We start from the raw sequence: 22,506 nt of genomic DNA, 5'->3' as shown, positions 1-22,506 counted from the left end.
AATATTACAACCAGGGAATTGATAATGACATAATCTACCTTCGTTTTTCAACTTTACCAGTTTTATGAGCAATAATGTGTGTGCATACATGTGAGTGAAGTTCTATGTGATTCTGTCTCAAAGGTTCACATAACCATACCATAGTTAAGATACAAAACTATCACCATTAACCCAAAGATCTTCCTGCTGTTCTTTAATAGTCAAACCCTTCTTCCTTCCCACATATCATTATTCAACCCACTACAGTATGATATGTTTTCTTCTATTCTGTAATTTAAGGCTTCCTATGTCATTATACTTGAAGAAGCTTCTTATAGATAGCATAGCTAGCCTGTGTTTCCATATCAACTCTGCCTTTACTTGGTGGAACCTCTCCTCTTCTTCTATGAAGCCAATATCAGGAATGCTGGATTTTTGTTGTTGTTGTTGTTGTTGTTATTGTCCCCAAGGTCCCTGAGCCTCCCTGCCTCCTTTTCTCTCTCGTATTCTATCTTCAGGTTAACTGTCTTCCTTTTGTCATAACCATTCTGCTAATGAGCCTTTCTAGTTTGTTCTGTGGTTCAGCTATCCCAGTTTTTAGTTTTATAATTTCCAACTGGTTCCTTTTATATTTTCTAGTTATTTGCTAAGGCTTTCTATTATTTTTATTTGTTTCAAGGATATTTATAGCTGCTTTTTGAAGCACGTTTAAAATGGCTGCTTTGAATCCATGTTATATAATTCCAACATCTGGTCCAACTTGATTGTGATGTTTCTCTTCTTGGTACAGTGATTTTCATTGGTATTGTGGCATTGTGACTATTATGTTAAGAGACCCTGGTCAGGTTTAAATCTATTTTAACATGCAGTCAGCTTCTTCTGATTTGGCAAATTCTGACCTATTTCTGTATGTTGTGATTCCAATGGCAGCTAAGTTTTCAGGACCTTTTTGGTGTCACCTGCTGCAGTAGGGGGAACTTTTCTTGGCCAGGCTGCCTGGTTTCTTAGGCAGAAGATGGGATACCCGCAGCCCCTGGGATAAAATGTACCACTTCAGACTGTTGTTTTGTGTGGGGCCCTTGCTCATCATAACTGAACTGATTCTGGTGGTATTTCTAGGTGGAAGACAAGACATCCTTCCTTGAAGTCAGGTCCATCCTGTGTTCCCTTGCAGGTGGCTACCAAGATACCTGGCAGTCTGACCTGTGAAAACTGGAACTTTTCAGGTAGACCACTTATAAATTAAATTTTAAAGATAACCAGAACCTAAAAAAAAAACTATGGAAAAACATGTATTTTCAGACTCTAAAATGCTAATAAATTTACACAAAAATATTATTCTGTAATGTGACATTTTTCATTAAGGTTGATAGAAAAATATAAGGAGAAAAAATACACCATAGCAATTATACCAGCTATTTATGGAAAATAAATGAGTACTCACTTGAATAAGATTTTCAATTTTTTGCAAATCCTTTCTTACATCTTCCCAGTTAGCCTCTGTTTTAGGAATACCTGCACTAATACAGCTGGGGGGGTGGGTGGAAACAAAGCAAAGCATTTGAATGATATATTACTGTCTTACTATAAGCAACAGAGCAATCAAAATGTTTTTATTCTGACCAGTGTGAAGGTCAGTGTTATCCCAGTCTCTGTGCATTCAATAGTCTTGTAGATGAACTTAAGCACTGAATACAGAGTGCACCTTGACACTTTAGGTCAATTCCAGGACTGGCCAACCTCAAGGATTACCAAAAAGTCAAATTAATGAAGCAGAAACAATGCAAGATGTATGGCCATGCTGTTCTTGAATGAGTTACTAGTTTTCTTTAGGTAGAGGCTCCATGAGCCTACTATGCAGATCTTAAAACAGGCAACAATCATTTTCATGTAACAGCTGTATCAGTAAATGTTCTTTCCAGTATGTTCAGTTCCATGGTGCTCACACTATTCTTATGCTTGTAGCAGTTTCCTTCATACACTTTGCAAACTTTAGCCTGATCTGGGCTAAATGATTATATTCTTAGTAACTTTGGTAAAATTTGAAATTTAATATCCAGATGAAAGATACTGACCATGTAACTGTGGAATAATTGCTAGAGTTTTGGGAAAACAGTCCTTTTTGATGGATCTTGTACAGAAGCATGATAATCAAGGCTAATCTAGCTTATGAGGAATATTTACCTGAACAAACCTATGGTTCCCCATACTATGAAGGTATTAGTGGAGGAAAAGTGAACTGGGATAAGATTAGACAATAATAAATTTGGTGCTGGTGGCCAACTGGGTGCAGTTGGAAATCAAAGGTGAGGGGAAAATACTTATTTGGAATATTAGGAGAATAGAGAAATGCACAGTTGGCTGATCACCCAGCCTCCTCTGAATTGCTATAATCTAGCCCATTATACTACAAATTCTTCGTTCCTAGAGATAAGAGCAAACTGACCATTTTTCTGGGGACAAGTTTCATGGGGAAGACATTTAAGGACAATAGTCATAGCCTTTGATATGCTGATTATGATATCTAAAGGTAAAATTACCCCAAAATGAAGACACGAATGCCAGCCTCAGTTAAAAAATGAGTATTTAGAAGTAAACACACATAGCACTGGATGGAAGTGATTCTCAAATGTGGTTTCTGAAAAATATAATCATAGACAGATATTAAAATATTTTTAGTTGAAAAGTTAAATGTAAAATAATATTTTATATTTCTAGATTCAAAAATGTAAAATTATCATTTCACAATTAATATTTTGTATCAAATCATGAAACTAGAATTTATTTTTTTCTTTATCCCCCACCTCCAAATCTATCTGTATGCTCAAAATTCTTTTTTTCTAAACATTTATTTTTTTAGTTATACGTAGACACAATATCTTTATTTTATTTTTATGTGGGTGAGTGCTCTTCCTCTCTGCCACAATCCCAGCCCCTCAAAATTCTTTAATAAGTATTTCTCTGGATGCACGTTTCTGATAATCATTTAACAAAGTTTACATATTTAGTACTATACTTATATACTAACGTCACTTAATTTTTTCTATTATCTTTCAAATCCTGTCATCCTTCTCTTCTTTTTAATAGACCAACATATTTTATGCAGCACAGATTAATAACGTGCACTGATAACAGGTACACCAGTTATATATTAGTTTCATGCCACAATTTGAAAATTAATAACGTATTAACATGTGATCACTTGGAAAAAACACATATGAATGGAATCAAATAAAGATGCTTTATTCTATTCTGAGAGCCTCAGTATAATAATTTTTCTCGGTGATTTAGGAAAATCATTTATCTCAGACATTCCCAAAGTTTCAATACTTTTGCCTACTCTTTGTGTTTTCAAAGCTTTTATAGTTCTGTGCTTCATTTGGTCTCCACAGAAGAGATGAATTATTCTCAGACCTTGCCCTCAAAGACTGCACAATTTACTGCATAGACAGACATTTTAAGAACAAAATAGAGTGGAATGAGTGAAATAATGCATTTACAATGACACGAAGGGCCTTGCAAAATTGTTAATCTTGTTTTGAAAACTCCATTTAACATATTTTCAAAATAAAGACAATCCTAGGTGAACAGATATCTGTGACACCCCAAGGTCTTTAGCAACTAATCGTATAGCTTGTTATGAAGTGTCTGAGATTCAAATGACCTTTGAAAGAAAAGTGCATATGCTATTTTCCTCCTTTTTTTTTTCTTACCGAAATTCTCATTACTCAATGCCAGAGTAAGTCCTCAGGTATTGAAGAAGAGCCTGCTATGGTAATGGGTTTCCAGCAGCCATCCATCCAGAATACCTCCTGTAATACAATTCCAGGTGAAGGACAATCCATTAAAGTCACGAGGAGACGTTTTTGGAAAGAAAGGGAAGGAATTGATGTTTACTGAGCACCTACTTTTTAAAATGAAATTCCCTGCTATATGCATCACATTTAATCTTCATGAAAGTCCTGTGGGGTAAGGTAAGCAGTTTGGGTAAGCTGCCCCAGCCCCACATCCTGTATGTGACAGCCAGGATATGGGACCTGGTTTGTCTGATCATAAAGAGCGAAACATTTTTATTATATTGTGTTCCTGAACTGAAAATTTCTGAAATAACATTAGTGAAAAGTAGATGCATGTAAATTCTTAGATTTGTATGACTACTCTTTGACAATCCAATTTCCAATAGCAGTAGCTACTTCTACAGACATTGAACAGATGTGTTCAGTCATTTGAGAATTTCTTAAGTATAAAGTTCTACTTTTTCTAATTTAAGGTATGGGAAGAATGCAAGAATCAAAATATATTCACCTCCATTTTATTAAAATATTTAAAATTAAAAAATAATTCATTGTTGTCCTATAGAAATAATATATAAAAATAATACAAATTTATTGGCCTCATCCACAAAAATATCAAAATCTGCCATATCCCCTGAGATAAGTATTTACTACAACTATTTCATAAGGTCAAACAGTTAAATTCTTACATTTTTAAGATATTTCCAAAACATAAAATGATTGCTTTAAAATCAATAATGTACTAGTTTAAAAGGAAAAACTACCATTTATCAAGGTATTAAACAAGATACTACAAGGATATGTTTGAGGAATATTTTCCTCAAGAATGTATTAAACCTAATTTTCCTGTACATCTGACCTAACCGGCCCATTGATCGATTTATTTAAAACAATAAAATTGCTGTTCTTATTGTTCTCATTTCATAATCATACTCTGTCTACATTATTTCAGAGTTCAACATTTCTTACATCATTTTCACAATTATTTTTGTAATTTCATCCAAATCATCTTAAACTCTCTACATTTTTTTATAGTATCCCAAATTCTACATTTAAAAAAAATACTATTTATTGTCTTGGGATTGAATAATGAATGCTAAGAGTGATGTAATGTTTAGTAAGGCCTTAGGAAGCTACTTTAATAGACAATGAGGCTTTCTTTCCCTCCTGGATTTCTGTAGCAGTGACCCCCTCTGCCCTGTCTGGCTACCTCCTGCTGACATGAAGAAAAGAAGACTAAGTGCTTTAGCCAGAATGTTCCACAGTTGCAAGGGGTTCTCAAGCATGACCATGGAATGCGGTAGGAATGTCCTCAGAAGCTTCTAACAACATAACCATAACAGAAAACCATGTAGCTGAAAAAGGAAAACATGTTATGGCTTTGTCTGGCATCTGGCAAAAGGATGTAAGTATCTTTGTGGTTTGAAACAGCAAACCTGTCTTTCACCAGCAGCTTTGGAGGTATTCAACTTGCCACATACTATCATTCTATGGAGCACCAATTCTCCTAAGAACATATGTGTTTGTGAGTGGATGTAATCCCTGGGGGTTAAAAAAACAAAACAACAATTTTTTTTCTTTTACTAAAATTTTTATTTATTTATATTTTAAATTGTTCTAATTAGCTACATATGACAGTAGACGGTAGAATGCATTCTGACACATTGTACACAAAGGGAGCACAACTTCTCCTTCCTCTGACTGAACATGTTGTTGAGTCACACAGGTAGTGGGATCACACAGGTATCTAGGGTAATAAGGTCCGATCCATTCTACCATCCTTCCCCACACTCCCTCCCCTCCCCTCTGCACAATCCAGAGTTCCTTCATTCTTCCCCACTCCATCCCCATTATGGATTAGCATCTGGTTATCAGAGAAAACATTTGGCCTTTGGTTTTTAGGGGATTGGCTTAATTTGCTTAGCATGATTTTTCTCCAGCTCCATTCATTTACCTGCAAATGCCATAATTTCATTTTTCTTTAAGGCTGATTAATATTCCATTGTGTATATGTATCACAGTTTCTTTATCCATTCATCTGTTGAAGGGCATCTAGGTTAGTTCCATAGTTTTTTGTGAATTGAGCAGCTATAAACATTGATGTGGCTGCATCATTAAACTGAGGAGTGGAATAACTAGGTCAAGTGGTGGTTCCATACCAAGTTTTCTGAGAAATTTCCATACTGCTTTCCATAGTGGTTGCACCAATTTGCAGTCCCACCAAAAATGTATGAGTGTACCCTCCCTCCCCCACCACCTGCATCGTTGTCAACAATTATTGTTGCTTGTATTCTTAGTAATTGCCGTTCTGACCAGAATGAGATGAAATCTTAGAGAAATGCAAATCAAAACTTCGCTAATTGCTATAGATAATGAACATTTTTTTTCATGTTTGTTGTTCAATTGTATATCTTCTGTGAAGTGTCTGTTCAGTTCCTTAGCCCATTTATTGATTGGGTTATTTGTGGGGTTTTTTTGTTTGTTTGTTTTTTGGTATTGTTTTTTGAGTTCTTCATATATCCTGGAGATTAGTGCTCTATCTGAGGTGCATGTGGTAAAGATTTTCTCCCATTCTGTAGGCTCTCTCTTCATGTTATTGTTTCCTTTGCTGAAAAGAAGCTTTTTAGTTTGAGTTCATCCCGTTAATTGATTCTTGATTTTACTTCTTGGGCTTTAGGAGTCTCGTTAAGGAAGTCAGGTCCTAAGCCAACATGGTGAGGATTTGGTTGTACTTCTTCCTTTGTTAGGTGCAGAGTCTCTGTTCTAGTGCCTAAATCTTTGATCTACTTTGAGTTGATTTTTGTGCAAGGTGAGAGATAGAGGTTTAATTTCATTTTGCTTCATATGGATTTCTAGTTTCCAAGCACCATTTAGTGAAGAGGCTATCTTTTCTCCAATATATGCTTTTGGCACCTTTGTCTAGTATGAGATAACCGTATTTATGTGGGTTTGTCTCTGTGTCTTCTTTTGTGTGCCATTGGTGTGCATGTCTATTTGGGGGCCAATACTATGATGTTTTTGTTACTATAGCTCAGTAATGTAGTTTAAGGTACTGTGATGTCTCCTGCTTTACTCTTCTTGCTAAGAATTGCATAGGCTATTCTGGGTCTCTTATTTTTTCCAAATGAATTCCATGATTGTTTTTTCTAGTTCTATAAAGAATGTCATTGGGCAAAACTATCATTGTTTTATAAAACAGAACATGGTAACCATTTTCAATAAAGAGCCAAATAATAAACACCTTAGGCATTGCAAATCTTGTGGTCTTTCTCATTATTACTTAATAAGACCACTACAGTGAAAACAGCCATAGACAACACATGAATGAATGGGTTTGACCGTCTTCCAATACAACTTCCTGTGTCAATGGGTGATTGGGGCCTTGGATCTCCCAACCACCTACATTAGTAAAAAGTTCATTTGTTGATGATCCCTGAATCTTATGCATCCCTCCATCAGCCCTAATTTGAATATAGCTGAGAAAGTATATTTTTAAGTGTCATGAATCGTACTGGCATTTTTTTTACACTAATTGCTTCTTTCAAATAAGAGACTCCCTCAAACACATTCTAAGTACAATATTAAAACTAAAACATAAATAATTATAAACTATGTTACCAGGGACTACTGCTAAATTTTCAAAAATTAATTCATAAAATTAAAAGACCTGAAGTGGGTATTTAATTATTTTATAATGTTGCACAACATATTCAAGGGCCTTGCTATGGTCTGCACTGTCCCTCAAAGGTTCAGGAGTTGGAAGCTCGGTCCTCTATGTGACAGTACCAACAAGTGGCTGAGTGTTTAAGAGGTAGGGACTGTGGGATGTGGTTAAGTTGCTGAAATTGTGCTTGTGGAAGGGGCTGATGTTCTCAAGGCCTCCAGCTGTTTCTGTGAGAGTGAGTTATTATAAAAGAACAAGCTTGACTCATGAATCCCTTGGGCTGAAAAGACGCTTTTTAGTTTGAGTTTCAGTTAGTCTCACCATGTGATCTCTTCTTCTTTAGGGCACCCTGCAATTGTGATGCCACCTACTATGAGGCCCTTGGCAAATGTCAAACTGATGGGACTACCCAATCTAAAACTTCCAGCCTCTGAAACAGTGAGCTAAATAAACCTCTTTTCTTTAGTAGCATCCAGCTTCAGGTGTTTTGTTTTAGCAACAGAAACAGACTATTATAGGCCTATAAATCTCACAGTATTAACAAAACAACAAAAACAAATGACAAGTCAGAATGTTTCTTCCTTTAAAAAATAGTATTTCATACATAAGTGTATAAAATACCTAAAAGCATGCTAAGAGTAGCATATATTACATAATTTTGGATTTAACTACATTGGGCCCATTCTCACAACCACCAGCTTCTTAGCTGAGCTTGCTTCCCCATACCACAGGTGCCTTGGTCCCTGCAATGCTTTCCCAAGTAGATACTAACATCCCAAAATACTTTGTCTTTCTCCAACATTCATTTTGCCAATTTCAAATTCCAATCTGTTAAGTATTTGTGAAAAAAAGTAATGACTTTATCATTTCATGAGCTCTAAAAATTACAAAATCTGAAATCATGCCTGCTACATTATATGATTACAAATCAACAATAATAATATCAATCTACTGAATGTTGAATTACAGTAATTTCAAAAATACTGAGTCATCAATCTCTGCAATCTGTTAATTATTTCTTACTCTCCCTAACATCCATCCCTACATCTTTAAGTCAAGTTTAATCAGGGTACCATGTCAAGATAATGAAATATACACAGTTTAAGCAAATAGTATGCAGAGTTCTAACAATCCATGTTTTCATGAAATCAGCACCACTACCATAATATGGACCGTATTGATAATCACAAAACATTCTCTGTGCAGTCTTTCCATCTTCAATCCCAAGTCAGTTACTGATTTAATCATGCATTTTCAAATAGCAACGTAGAAGGAACATCATGGATAATGATGTGGAAAAAGGAAGAAGCAGCAAGTCAGGCAATGGTTATTGTTTTATTTGGGTATTTGAAATATATTCATACTGATTAATGGGAAAAGTCAAGAGAAAATGTAACTATGGAAAGAACAAACAATTTCCAAACTCATAAAAATAGAAGAAAAGGTGAAGATACCTTGAGCAATCTAACAGAAGGTGGTAGTGGTGGGTTGTGGCAATCAGAGAAGGAGAAAAATAACTCTTAGAAAAAAGCACAGTAGGTGGGTAGGTAGGTATGCAGTTAAGTATATAGATGATAGATAAGTAGCAATGTGACCTATCTCAGAAATACCCATATACTATTAGTTCTCTCAACTCCTGTTGGAAAACTCTTGGCTTCAGGACTTCCTCTAAGGACTCCCTAAGTTGTCCACCTTCTATATAACAAGAACACTCTAAAATGGTCCATGTATGCTATCTCCAACTCTCCTCCTCACAGAATTTCCTTCCTTCCAGAATAGTGCTTAGAACACAGGATGTCCTCATTATTTTTTCTGGAGTAACTAATGAAATTTTCTTATTTGTTTAATAGACATAGTGTGTGCTGAAATTAATATTAATTTATTTTGTTTACTATTCTCTAGAGGTAACATTCATATAAATGGCTCAAAAAATACTTACTGAATGAATGAATTCTAAACTCATCAATTTTTACAGGGATATTGAAAATATCAGAAGTAAGACATGAAATCAGGAAATGCACAAGGATCCCAGAATCTACTGGTCTTAGTGCTCCCCAGCAGAGGAGTATCTGGTATGTGCCAGGTGCTAGGCCTACAGGCAAATCGTTATAGCTCCTGTCCTTTAGAAACACAGCACAGGCTTTCGTTGTAGTCTTATAGGTTGAAAGGAAACATTCCAGAGATGATAAAAATAAATTTCCTTACAGGATGATCAAAGTCAGGCCAACAAAGGAGAAAAGGGCTCTCTGGTCACAGGCAAGAAGGCATGGAAGATAATGGGCCAAAGTTCGGAGGCATGAACAACAGGAGGCCCACAGGGAGACGGGAGCACTCCACCTTGCCTAGCACATCAAGGTGGAGAAAGGGAGTGGAGTGGCGTGGTAAATGAGAAATGGGAGTCAGTCATGCAGGCCTTGGCTGAACCTGACCGAAGTTCCTTTTCATTGCGCTCATGCATATAATGGCATGATTAGGTTTGCATTTAAATAGATTGTCTCCACCACTACACACAGGATATGTTTAAAGGAAGTAAGGTAGGGAAATGAGCATTTATTATTGTAGAATCTCAACCAAGGAGTGGTAATAAGAGTTGAGGGTGGCTGGGCCTGGGGGTGCACGCATGTAATCCCAGTGGCTCAGGAGGCTGAGACAGGAGGATGGTGAGTTCAAAGCCAGCCTCAGCAATGGTGAGGTGCTTAGCGACTCAGTGAGATCCTGTCTCTAAATAAAATACAACATAGGGCTGGGGATGTGGCTCAGTGGTCGAGTGCCCCTGAGTTCAATCCTCGGTACCAAAAAACAAACAAACAAACAAACCAAAAAGACTTTAGGGTGGAGGTGGAGCTAGTGGTGGGGCATGTGCTTGGCCTGCAGGAGACCCTGGGTTCAATCCTCAGCACCAAAAACAAAACAAAGAATTGAAAATAGAGGCCTGGCTGGGGTAATTCTTCATAAGCCAAGTGGAAGATCTTGGTGGTTGTGTGGCTATGCAGCATGAAGGAGGGGAAGAGTCTAGTGTGACTAAGATGTTATGGCTTGGAATATCAGGATAGTGGTGCCACTGATGGACATTGGAAATAAAATTGGTTTGAGGGGAAGGTGACTCACTTGCTGTTGGACATGTTAAGTCTGGGACATCAGAAGGATATCAAAGAAAAGGTTCTGACAGACAGATGAATAAGTAAACCAGAACTCAGGAGAGGGCAGGACTGCAGATGCAATGCAATGGCCCAGAACCATGAGTTCAGAAGAGATCAAGCCAGGAGCACAGGTAAAGAGAAAACTGCAGCAAGGAGAGGAGAGATCAACAGTCTTTAACCTTTCTTTAGATAATGGCCTAATGAAGGCTTCTAGTTGCTTCAAGTGGTTGGTCACAGCTAAAACGATCATGCAGCAAGCAATTATAGCATTCTCATGGTCTCCGAGAGCTTTTTTCCTTGAAGGTAAGAAACATGTTTTTTTTTGTTTTTTTTTTTTGCAGAGGGGGAGAGGTACTGGGGATTGAACTCAGGAGCACTTGACCACTAAGCCATATACCCAGCCCTATTTTGTATTTTATTTAGAGACAGGGTCTCACTGAGTTGCTTAGTGCCTCACTGTTGCTGAGGCTCACTTTAAACTCGCGATCCTCCTGCCTCAGCCTCCAAGCCACTGGGATTACAGGCATGTGCCACTGTACCTGACTTACAGGTTGTTTTCAATCTGTATATTTCTGAAACTGGGTTGCATATTCTAAAGGATCTTTGCTTTTATCCTCAGAAAAGCAACCATTAAAAAGATTGTGCTTCCTAACAGTGGTTCTTCAGGAATCTGAGACAGTTTTTATGCATGTGAAGTATATGAGGACATGTCTTAAGGATATCTGTGTGGAAGAAGGAAGATAGTTCAAATGGACAGAAGGAAGAGAAATGAAGTCACTGTGCAATCATTAGCAAGAGGCTCTGAGGCTGGGATGGAGCCTGAGAGTTGTACCAAGGTGGTGTTCCTTTAGGAACCACCCCCCACCCCTCCACTTCCACCCAAGGAACACTGGGCAAAGGCTGCCTCCAGGGAGGTGTGATCTTGGGCAAGAAGAGTTTGTCCTAGAGAAACTCTAGGACGGCTAGAGTTGTCATCTGGGAACCAGCAAGCAGCAGTCCCTGGCAACTGGCCTAACAGATTCTTCATCTTGAAGGGGATAATGGCCACAGAATGGTGATCTACATGTGATATTTAAGGATAAAGGGAATGTGGCTTTTAAAATCTCAATATGATTTGATCTTAATTTGATCACGAAGCACGAACCTAAATTTGTCCACTCATCTCAACATGCACTTTAGGAAAAGGCTGGGTCACCTGAAATCCTACCCTGTTCAGAATAAAGTAGAGAAAGAGAATTATTCCTCAAAATAAAATCATACACAAGATCAAAAAGGCATTTATTGCAAAATTCCGAGAGACTGACTGAAAAACTCTTTGGCAAGGAAAGAGTAATAAGGGAGAGTGTTAACTTACTGAACTCCTAGAAACAAGGCAGATTTGTCACAAAACCGGAGCTTAGATTTCAGCTCTACTCTCCTGCGAGCTTGTGGTGAGAGACCACAGCCTGGTACTATGATGGAGGCATGGAGGGCAGCCCCGCCTGGTGCTCATCTTCTGCTTCCTGAAATCATCCTGGGCTTGCAGCCAGTAGTACTGGCAAGGAGATGCCGGCATTTCCTTCAATCTATCTACACTCCAATGACAGCCCGACCCCAGTAGACCTCAGGCAGAATCAAGACCTGACTTGTGATCTTAAGGATATCAGGGAAAAGGCTTTGACATCGCCATTTCTCAGGCCCCTTGGCTATTTTCTTCTTCTTCTCCTCATCTCTCCCAGCAAGACCTGCCCAGAATGGTGAGGATGGAGAGTCAAGAGGGAGCCGCCAGTTGCACCTCCTGTCTGAGATCATGCCCAGGGAGACCCAGAAGCTGGATTTCTCCATGGCTTCTCCCTAAACAGGCATTGCTTGAACAAAAAGCCACAGAGCAAGTTAGGTATGTGATGTTTCTGGTCATTATGGAGGTGAGTGAATACTTCTTAAACCATCAATGACAAAAAAAAAAAAAAAAAAAAAAAACCCAAACCCCCCAAACCCTCAATTCACTGTGCTAGAGTAAAGAATGATTTTTCTTTATATTATTTTATGGAAAATATTAAAATCTATAAATGTATGAAAGAGAAAATTTGAGTATAGGTATCTTTAAATCATTATAAATATGATTCTGAAACTTGGTGATAATTTTTGTTATGTGTGGTATTTTTCAATTTTCAGATATCTGCAATTTGTGATTTCTTTTCCCACTCTGAAGAGATACCTAAAAAGTGATCCAGTTAACTAATTCTGCAGTTCTGATTTGGGAATCTTTTGCAGTACTGAGGACTGAACTCTGGAGTGCTCTATCACTGAGCTACATCCCCAGTCCCTTTTGTTTATTTACTTTTTTTGAGACAGTGTCTCCCTATGGTGCCCAGGCTGCCTCAAATATGGGATCCTCCTGTCTCAGCCACCAAAGTAGCTGGGAATACAGGCAGGTGTCACCATGCCTGGCTTTCTTTTTCTTAAGGAGCCTGGACACAATAAGTGCTGGAGGCCCCTCTAATTGGATCATCCCTTGCTTATGAAGTGCAAGGGCTCTTCCAAGTAGCCAAGAAGAGACAAAGAACCAGCCTCATAACTCCGTGCATGCCTGAACATGTCTTATACTAATTCATTATCTTTTTTTAAATGACATAATCATTGCCACTGTGGGCACATTTTTATAGTGGAGATAAAATAAACATTCAACTACAAACTCAGCATACTAATTGATGATGACTATACATGCAATAAAAGTTTATGGTTAGGAGAAGACAGTACCTATAACAGAAGGGACTCAGTATATATTTGTTGTATGATTGGGAATACATGTATAAATGGGTAATAAATAATATTTAATAAATGCTGTTGCAAATAGAGAAGGTTTTTGGTTTATGTGGAAATTGAGGTTAGTTTTGAGGAGTGGATGAAACCTGAATAGAAAGGAGGTTATCGCAAGCTAATATAGACCTGCATAAATAATATTATATTATGAGAAAGCCTAAAAGATGCCACTCACTGAAGAGCATTGAAGGAAGTCAAAGGAAATACACATGAATAGCACCTTGGAGACAGATTGCCCATGACCTTCAAAGCCGAATTGAAGAATCTAATTTGATTTGCTATGCAATGTGAAACTACTTCAGATTCTTAGTGATGTTATCTCACAATTATAATTGACAGGAATTAGTTGAGAATTAAATGAATTAGTTGTGAATTAAATGAATGATTAAAGAGCAAAAAAAATTATGTATCAGCTAGTATAAAAACTCAGGCCAGATGTGTACCTCTTAGAAAACTATGACTCTAATCTTCTCAGTGGCCTTTCTACTTGAAAGAATTACTTTGTGATTCTTGGCTACCCATGATCATTCTTTTTACAAGAAAGGAGAGATGATCAATTATTGAAGAATGAAAATTTATAGTTGACCACATGGTAAATTTACATGTTAATTATTAGTTCTGTAGGTAAAGAATTGGGTAATAATTAGTTGAAATCTAATTAGGCTTGAAATCTTTCCGCCTCCCCAACATATATGTCCAACAGAGGCTTCTATTTGGACGGTGACACTGTTATGTTTTGAATATGAGGTGTCCCCCAAAAGCTCATGTGTGAGACAATGCAAGAAGGTCCAGAGGAAAAATATTGGGTTATGAGAGCCTTAACCCAATCAGTTAATCCCCAGGGAATTAACTGAGTGGTACTGAAGGTGGGTGGGGTGTGGCTGGAGGAGGTGGAGTATCTATGAGGTCTGTGCCTTTGGAGTATCTATTTTGTATTTGGCAAATGAAGTCTCTCTTTCTGCTTCCTGATCATCCTGGGAGCTACTTCCCTTGGCCACACTCTTCCACCATGGTGTGCTGCCTCACCTCCAGCCCTGAGGAATGGAGTCAGCTGTCTATGGACTGAGACCTCTGAAACTGGGAGCCCTCAAATAAATGTTTTCTCCTCTATGATTGTTCCGGTCAGGTCTTTTAGTCACAGCAGTGATAAAGCTCACTAAAACGGATACTATTTGTAACAGTGACTGTGTGGTTTTGAAAACATTTGTTTTATCAAGTATTTATACTATTTTTGCACTTTGGCCTGCCTCCTAAAGCTGGACATTACTCAGACCCCTATAGACCATTAATTGTACTCTCACCATAGATAAAAATTAAAAAAAATAATTGCCCTAGAAAATTTTTAACATTCTCTTTCCCACCCAAATGTCTCTTTTGGTCCTTTAACTTTACCTTCTCCATTTTAAACCATTATTCTACTAGATGAGAAACTAAATTTTGGAACTTACCCTTATACATTCATACTCTAGTACCTGGAGCCCACCGTGGATACCAACATCTGTAGATGCTCAAGTAAATACAGACTGACATATCACTTACATGACCAATGCGCTTCCTCCCAAACACCTACTATCATCTCTAGATCACTTATAATACAGTGTAAATGCTACATGAATAGCTATACTATTTGTTTAAAAAATAATAACCAAAAAAGTGTTTTTACATGTTCAGAAAAGACACAATTTTTTTCCAAATACTTTTCATCTATTGTCAGTTAAATCATAGATGTAGAACTCATTCATATGGAGGGATGACTGTAAATGGACAAGATAAAAGTCCGCCAGAAGTTATTAGATGATTTGTTACAGGCTCCCACAGTAAGGTTAGTAGAACAACCAAGGGAAGACACTGATTCTACTTTACTCACCGCTAACAAATGTTCCTATTATAATCCCATTGTCTCTCAGCTTTCCCAAGTTGTCCAGAGAAACCTTACAATTTGACTTTGCACTCGCTATGTGCCACTGTAGAGAACAAAAGGAATGAAATCCCTTTCTTCATACATATTATTTATTTCTCAAAGTAAATGTACTCATACATATTATTTATTTCTTAAAGTAAATTATTTCTCAAAGTAAATTCATATATTATGAATATATGTCATGGACCTATGGAGAAAAAGAGAAGTGACTTTCTGGTAGATATATTTTAGTCAGAACTTAATATTTTAGATAGGGGCTGGGGATGTGGCTCAAGCGGTAGTGCGCTCGCCTGGAATGCGTGCAGCCCGGGTTCGTCCTCAGCACCACATACAAACAAAGATGTGTATGCCGAAAACTAAAAAAAAAATAAATAAATATTAAAAAATTCTCTCTCTCTCTCTCTTAAAAAAAATATTTTAGATAGTTTTGATCAAAAGATTGAGGGGGTGGTGACACATTCAGTTACTCAGGAGGCCCAGGCAGGAAGATACTAAGTTCAAGGACAGTTTCAACAACATAGCAAGACCCTGTCTCAAAGTGAAAAAAAAAAAAAAAAAAAAGAAAAAGATAAAGGGTTGGGGATATAGTCAGTGGTATTATACCCCTGAGTTCAATTCCTAGTTATCACCACCAAAAAAAAAAAAAGTTTGTAGTTTGTACTATTCTTGATAAATTTAATTTTTTATGGTTAAATTAAGAAGAGGGAAGTATCTAGAAGTATATAGGTAGAAAACAAAGGTGGATGTTAGTGGTTAAGTGCATTAATCATTTACATGAGGATAATAAATTACCTTGGTTTTGTTGTTAATAAATGTTTATGAGAAAACACAGATCAGCAAAACCCATTTCTGATAGAGAAAGGAACACTACAAGAAGAAGTCTTCCCTGAGGAGTCTTCATCTTCCAGTACACCAATTCACACGTTCTTTGTAATGCCAACTCTTTAAAAATTTGAATTACTCTCTAGAAAAAAATTGCTTCTTAGCAGACATCATTTCAAAAGTTTGTGAATTAAACTGAAGTTTTCAATCAGTAAACTCCAAAAGAGAATAATGATTCTTGGCCTCAGGAACAACTAAAAGGGTCACTTAATTCTGGGAGTAATGGACAGTATAAGCTTTCTGCAGTCAAGTACCCTTAGTCAAACCAATTAATGACTTAACATGAGCACCTAACAAGATACTGTACATTACTAACTAGAAAGGATGTCTTTCCATAGGATAGAAAGGCTATGCAGGGTAATTACCTTTGGGAGGAAAAAGTGTTTTCTCAGTTTCTGGTAGAAATTTGTGAAACATAAATTGTATGGGAATAAAAAATATGCTAAGAATCTTGTTATTTCACTTTAATTCCCTTAGGCACCTATTATCATGCCGGAACGGAATGTTTATATCAAGTAAAAAACATTAGCAGGAAAGAAGATGAAAGAAATTCTTTTCTTGCTTATAGCATTTCAACATATGGGCTACCATAAGGAAGGAAGGCACAACTAGCTAGCCTGTCTGAGCTGCCACTTGCCTTTTTATTTATTTATTTTTAAACTAAAAAGTTCTTGTGTAGTTTAGATCCCCTTTGGACACTGAGCAACCTGTTCCCATGCAAAGCAGAAGATTACTATTGACTTATTTTACCCTTAAAAAAAAACATTTTCTCTTCCTTCTTTTTACTCGAGGTAATTAAACATGAGAATTCTATTAGCATTCTCTAGAGGAACAGAATTGTTAGGATATATGTAGGTCATATATATATATAATTATACAAGGGAATTTATTAGATTGGTCATTGGCTTATGTGACCAGAGGCTGGATAGTCCCACAGTGGCCATCTGCAGCCAAGAGAGCCAGAGAAATCAGTAGCTGTTCAGTATAAAACGTTGGAAGCCTCAGAACAAGAGAGACCAATGCTGTGGCCTCAGTCTGAAACTGAAGGTGTGGAAACCCCGAAGAGTCACTGGTATGAGTCCACGTGGAAAGGCTGAAGATAGAGTCTGATGTCCACAGGTAAGGGCAACAGCAATAGATTCTCCTGCTCAATAAGACTGGAGCTTGCCAGCACTGGTAGGCTTCTCCTCCTTCTGCTCCATCTGAGCCTCCAGTCTACAGGATGATGCCACCCACCTGCTCATCATCTCTGGAAATACCCTCACAGGCACACACAGGAATATGGTTTACTATTTCTTAGGTTCTCTTAATATAGTGAAGTTGAGAACCAAAGTTAATCATAGGTATACCTTTGTCAAATGGACATCCAACTATATCTCTATAAACCATGCTTAATCTTCAAATAAACACAGGAACAAGGTCATAACTCCACCTAACTCGATGTCATTATTCTGTGTAATGACATCTGTGTCTACCACTGAAAATACACTAATTCCTTTCCCAGTATGGGAAGCAAAGTTTTTGAGTGATGCTTTCTCTTGTCTTGACAGTACACAACTTAAATCTACAATAAATATTTAAAAACACTTAGGAATTGATATTAAATCTATTAATATTATGTTACCTAACAAAGGAATAAGAGCAAGAAAACAAAGATATCCACTTAAACGTTTCTGTGCACAAACATATTCTTAATAAAATAGGAAAGAAACACTCATGACAACTACAGTCCTTGGTTCAGTCACTGGCCACATGGCCACAGCGGTTTTGCAGCTACCTTCTTCTACAACACTTTCTCTTCACTAGAAGAGTGACCCACACCTTCATTCCTGAAAGGTCTAGTCTATGTGTCATCCTGACTGGATTGGGTTGTTGTACTTTCCCATTGACCTTGATGACAGGACTGGTACTATTAAAAGATGGATTTCCTGCACCCAGGCATACTCTTTCTTACCTCCATTGTGGAGTGATAGTCCAATTTCCCCTTGGTAATCTGGATCAATCACCTTAACTTTCTCCCTTATTAGCCTGTTGACTCAGAGGCCTGAGGAGCTCAAAGTGGCCAGGGAAAGTCATTTCTTCCAGTTCAATGGAAACATTGTTGCACCTCCTGGCAGAAGTATTCTTCTTCTGTAACTAAGACTTGTAGTTCAGCAGAACAGAAGTTTGTGAGACAAGAAGAAAAAATAAAATAAAACAAAAAAATAAAAATAAAAAAAGAATTGTGCTAGTGGGTCACTAGGGGTACTGGTGAGTCAACTATACCATTCCCCTTTGCACCCCTTAATTCTTGGACCTGCAAATCCTAGCCATAGAAGAAAGAGAACCATACACTGAATGCTAACTCAGAGCACATGCAGTCTTCTGGAGAGCTTTGCCCCAGCCCTGCAAGGTACTGCCACCTCACTGGCACTTAAACTGCATTTTCAAAAGGCTATTCCACATTCTATCACATCAGCTGCTTTAGGATGGGAGGGAACACGGTAAGACCAGTGAATCCCATGTGCATGAGCCCATGGCTGTAATTCTTTGGCTGTCAAGAGACTTCCTTGGCCAGAAGCAATGCTGTGTGGAATAAGATGATGATGGATTAGGTATGCTATAAAACCAACATGAGTGGTTTGGAAGCATTACACGCAGGGGAAGCAAATCTATTCCAGTAAGAACAGAGTCCTATCCCTTCCATGATGGAGGTGGTCCATTGTAATCAACAGCAACCTGATTGCTGGCTGATCACCTTGGCAGCTTAGTGCTGGTCTCTGCTGCTGGCCAACTGGGCACTCAGCAGTGGCCATAACCATGTCACTGGACGTAAGTAGAAGTCCATGCTGATGAACCCATGTATAGCCTCCATCCCTGCCATAGTGGCCACTGTGTTCCTTAGCCCATTGGTCAATAATGGGGAGGTGTGGTGTGGCTGTGGAAAGACTTTGACTGCTATTCACAGACATGGATGTCTTATCCACTTAGTTATTAGGGGGTTCTTCTCTATTGAAATCATTTTTTTTTCTGGGAATTTAGATGGCTCACAAATATCTTCACATACTTCACCTACTGGAGAGGTCCAGCCACATACTTCTTCCCCAAATTTCTTGGTCACTAATTTTCTAATAATGTTCCTTCAAATCCCTGAATATCCAGCCAAACACCTGACTAGTCTAGGCATCAATATATAGTAGCACATTTGATCATTCTTCCTTCCAAATGAAATGAACAACCAAGTTCACTGCCTGAAGTTCCGCACACTATGAAGACTTTCCTTCATCACTGTCCTTCAGAGATGTCCCAGAAAAGGTCTGTAGTGCTGCAGCTGTCCACTTTCGGATAGTAGTACATATGAAGCAGAAACATCCTTAAACCAGACCCTGGTCTTCTCTTCCTATATGAACCACTCATATGGTATACCCCATGAGGTTGTAGGTTCAGGAAGGGGGACAGAGGTATTGTAGTAGAGGTAAGAACCATGGACAATTAGGTCACTTCTTCATGCAAATTACTTATGCCTTCAGTATCTGACCACAGCCCAATCACATATGTACCATTTCCATTTGAAGATGGATTGCTGCTGCACACATCCACTTCTATGGCTTGGTGTGAACTTGCTCTCAGGGCAAGTTCCATCATGAAAAGAAAAGCAATGATAAAATTCTTCAAGGCTGCTGGTGCTCCCCTCACAAATCCGTTTGTTAAAGTATTGGTGGAGAACACATCTTCTGAATCCAACCAGTATGAAAGAGAAGGTTGTATGTGGAAAATCCAGTATCTCTCAGAGCTGTTGAATCCTGTCATTAAAGGTAAACCGAGGGCTATCAGGGGTATATCTCCAGCTCATTCAGTGTGACATCTTTTCATCCATGTTTCAGATAGCCAACAAACCAAATAAACTATTAGAACCTTTTTGTTTAAACCCCATGAGCTGCAATATCAAATTAAAAATCATTGCTCATTGGGCTCATATCAATAAATTCAGCATGGTATAATTTTTCTGTTCCTTCTATGATACTCCCACACTGTTAAATCCATTCACATGCATGTCCCTCCAGACTTTTGCTGGTATGGACTGGAAAAATCAAGAAGTTTCTTTGGGGCATAGTTACCTCCTTGTGGAAAACATTGTGTGCCCCACCTCCAGGGGTCTGCGTAGACTTGTATCTAGTTATAGGTCTAAAGGAAAACGTTGAGTAGTGAGGGCAGGTCCTGAGGAGTATAACCATTTTTTTGCTTGGCAACTCCTTCATGGAAGGTCCTTACTGCTTCCATAGGCAATGCAGGATTGGCTCCCTGAGAGAGGTGGAGAGGCCACTCTCACAGACAGTGGGGTTGGGAATGCCACTGTCACTAAGGGTGGTAAGGACACTTCCTCTGGCCAAATAAACCCATCAGAAGGTAGGATTTCAATGTCCCCAGCCTCTTCAAGGTCCTCCCAAACATCTCCATCCGAATTGACAGGATCTCATTCTTTTCCAGCTTTTAACTGGGGACATCCTTTGAGACTGAGAGTTAAACTCGCATTGTCATTCAGCCAATTGCAGGATTTGAGCTGGTGTCTGGTTTTCTGCAACTTCAGCCCTGTGGCTACCGGGGAGAACAGTCCCCTGCAGGGCACTCTGAGAAGCCTTTAGGTGGTTTATGGGCACCTGAAGGTGGGAAACTGAATCTCTGAGCTTCTTCTTTTGCTTTCTTATCTGTCCAGTGACACCAGGAGTAACCAGCCAACATCATTCCATTTCTAGTTTTCTGGAAATATTCGAAAGTATCATGTACAGAGCCTCTGAACTCCTTGAGCCTCTCATGAGTGGTGAATTTGGAGTACTAAATGCATTCATTTTGCATATTGCTTCTAATAGTTCATGCCATGCATTGTCAGCACCTTCTATACCCTCAGAAAGAGATTGTTTAGCAGCTTTAGATCAAACCAACTTAGAGAGCCAACTCCAGACACCACAAAACCAATTAAGGAAGGAAACTCATCCTTACAATTTGGTTTCTCTAGAACCACTCCTGGTACCAGAATCTGTAGTAGTCAGGGTTATCTATCTATCTATCTATCTATCTATCTATCTATCCATCCATCCATCCATCTATTCATTTATTAGATTTGCTTACAATATCAGAGACTGGATAGTCCCACAATGGCTGTCTGCAGGCTAGAGAGCCACAGAAATCAGTAGCTGCTCAGTCGAAGAAGCTGGACCCTTAGGTCAAGAGGGTATGATGATATAGCCCCAGTCTGAGGCTGAAGGCCTGAGAGCCCCTGGAGAATCAAGGCTGACCATATTGAAGGACTGAAGAAGATGGAGTCTAATGATGGAAGGCAATGGAAGCAGTGATAGATGCACCTACTCAGGAAGAATCGAACCTGCATGCAAAGAAGGGCTTACTCCTCCCACTCTTGCTTTTCTGCCGTCCAGGTCTCAGCCGATCCTACAGTGCTGCCCACATGTGAATCACCTCGGGAAGCACCCTCACAGACACCCAGAGGCATGCTTCTCCCAGGCACCTCTCAACACAATCAAGCTGAAAGTCAAGAGTAACCATTAACTCAGCAGAGAAGAGATAGGAATTCTGTTTCACAATGCATCGAATAAAAAAATTCAGAGCAGGAATCAAAAGATGTTCTGGGGGAGAAGGGACAATCTATATAGTGGAAGACAGGCATTCTCTCAGAGTCAGCTTAAGATAAAGCAGATCCACTAGTAAGTCACTACAGGAGGAATGCAGGTGTGTATTGGCTCAACTAAATATCATAGATTTCGGCTGGGGAGAATACAAAGATAGGGTAAGTGGCCACAGAACAGGAGGGGAGAACAAAAGGTTTTAACAAGGAAGAGCTGGCATAAAGCATGCTCATTGCAATAGAAATATCCCCCAAATTGACAGCAAATATTCATTGAAACACTGCTTAACAGCTATCCCTGGGGTGATAAAAGAGGTGAATGACTGAACCTAAATGGCATGTGGTCTTTGGCATTGCAAATATCCAAAGAAGACACTCCAAGCCTAGAGTACAGCAAGCAAGAGTCAAATGTGCCAGGGAGGGTGTGATGGGAAGCTGGTGGAGAGCGAGTCTGCAGGGAGACAAAGGACATATCCAAGTACTCGAGGCCAACACAGCTCCGAGTTAAAAACAGCACTCAGGTTCTGGGCTTTTAACACACACAGGATGGCAACCCATAGAGACAGTTTCTGATCAAATGTTATGGAACTTTATAGTCAAGACATAAAGCCATCTCCATGGAGGAAGCTTTACAACAAGACTTTCTATCAAGTGTTTGACAGAAATGAAACCATCTGATATTAAAAAAAAAAAAAAAAAAAAAAAAA

General features: G+C 38.5%; 1 protein-coding gene across 4 annotated transcripts in view; it reads right to left on the bottom strand.

Moving 5' to 3' along the window:
* The window catches only part of Il15 (interleukin 15), a 71,734-nt gene that overhangs the window by 5,311 nt on the left and 43,917 nt on the right, over positions 1-22,506 (bottom strand). For all 4 annotated transcript variants that reach the window (XM_015484435.2, XM_048813447.1, XM_048813448.1 and 1 more), the window contains 3 exons: positions 3,693-3,791; positions 2,520-2,617; positions 1,424-1,508 (listed from right to left, as the gene is read on the bottom strand). In XM_015484435.2, the coding sequence (XP_015339921.1) occupies positions 1,424-1,508; positions 2,520-2,617; positions 3,693-3,704 (195 nt within the window). In that variant the 5' untranslated portion in view covers positions 3,705-3,791. The remainder of the gene's footprint in view (positions 1-1,423; positions 1,509-2,519; positions 2,618-3,692; positions 3,792-22,506) is intronic.

This window comes from Marmota marmota, unplaced genomic scaffold (genome assembly GCF_001458135.2).
Source record: "Marmota marmota marmota unplaced genomic scaffold, marMar, whole genome shotgun sequence".
Lineage (NCBI taxonomy): Eukaryota > Metazoa > Chordata > Mammalia > Rodentia > Sciuridae > Marmota > Marmota marmota.
Note: the sequence above shows the minus strand (reverse complement) of the source record. Positions and strands in the feature narration are given on the sequence as shown.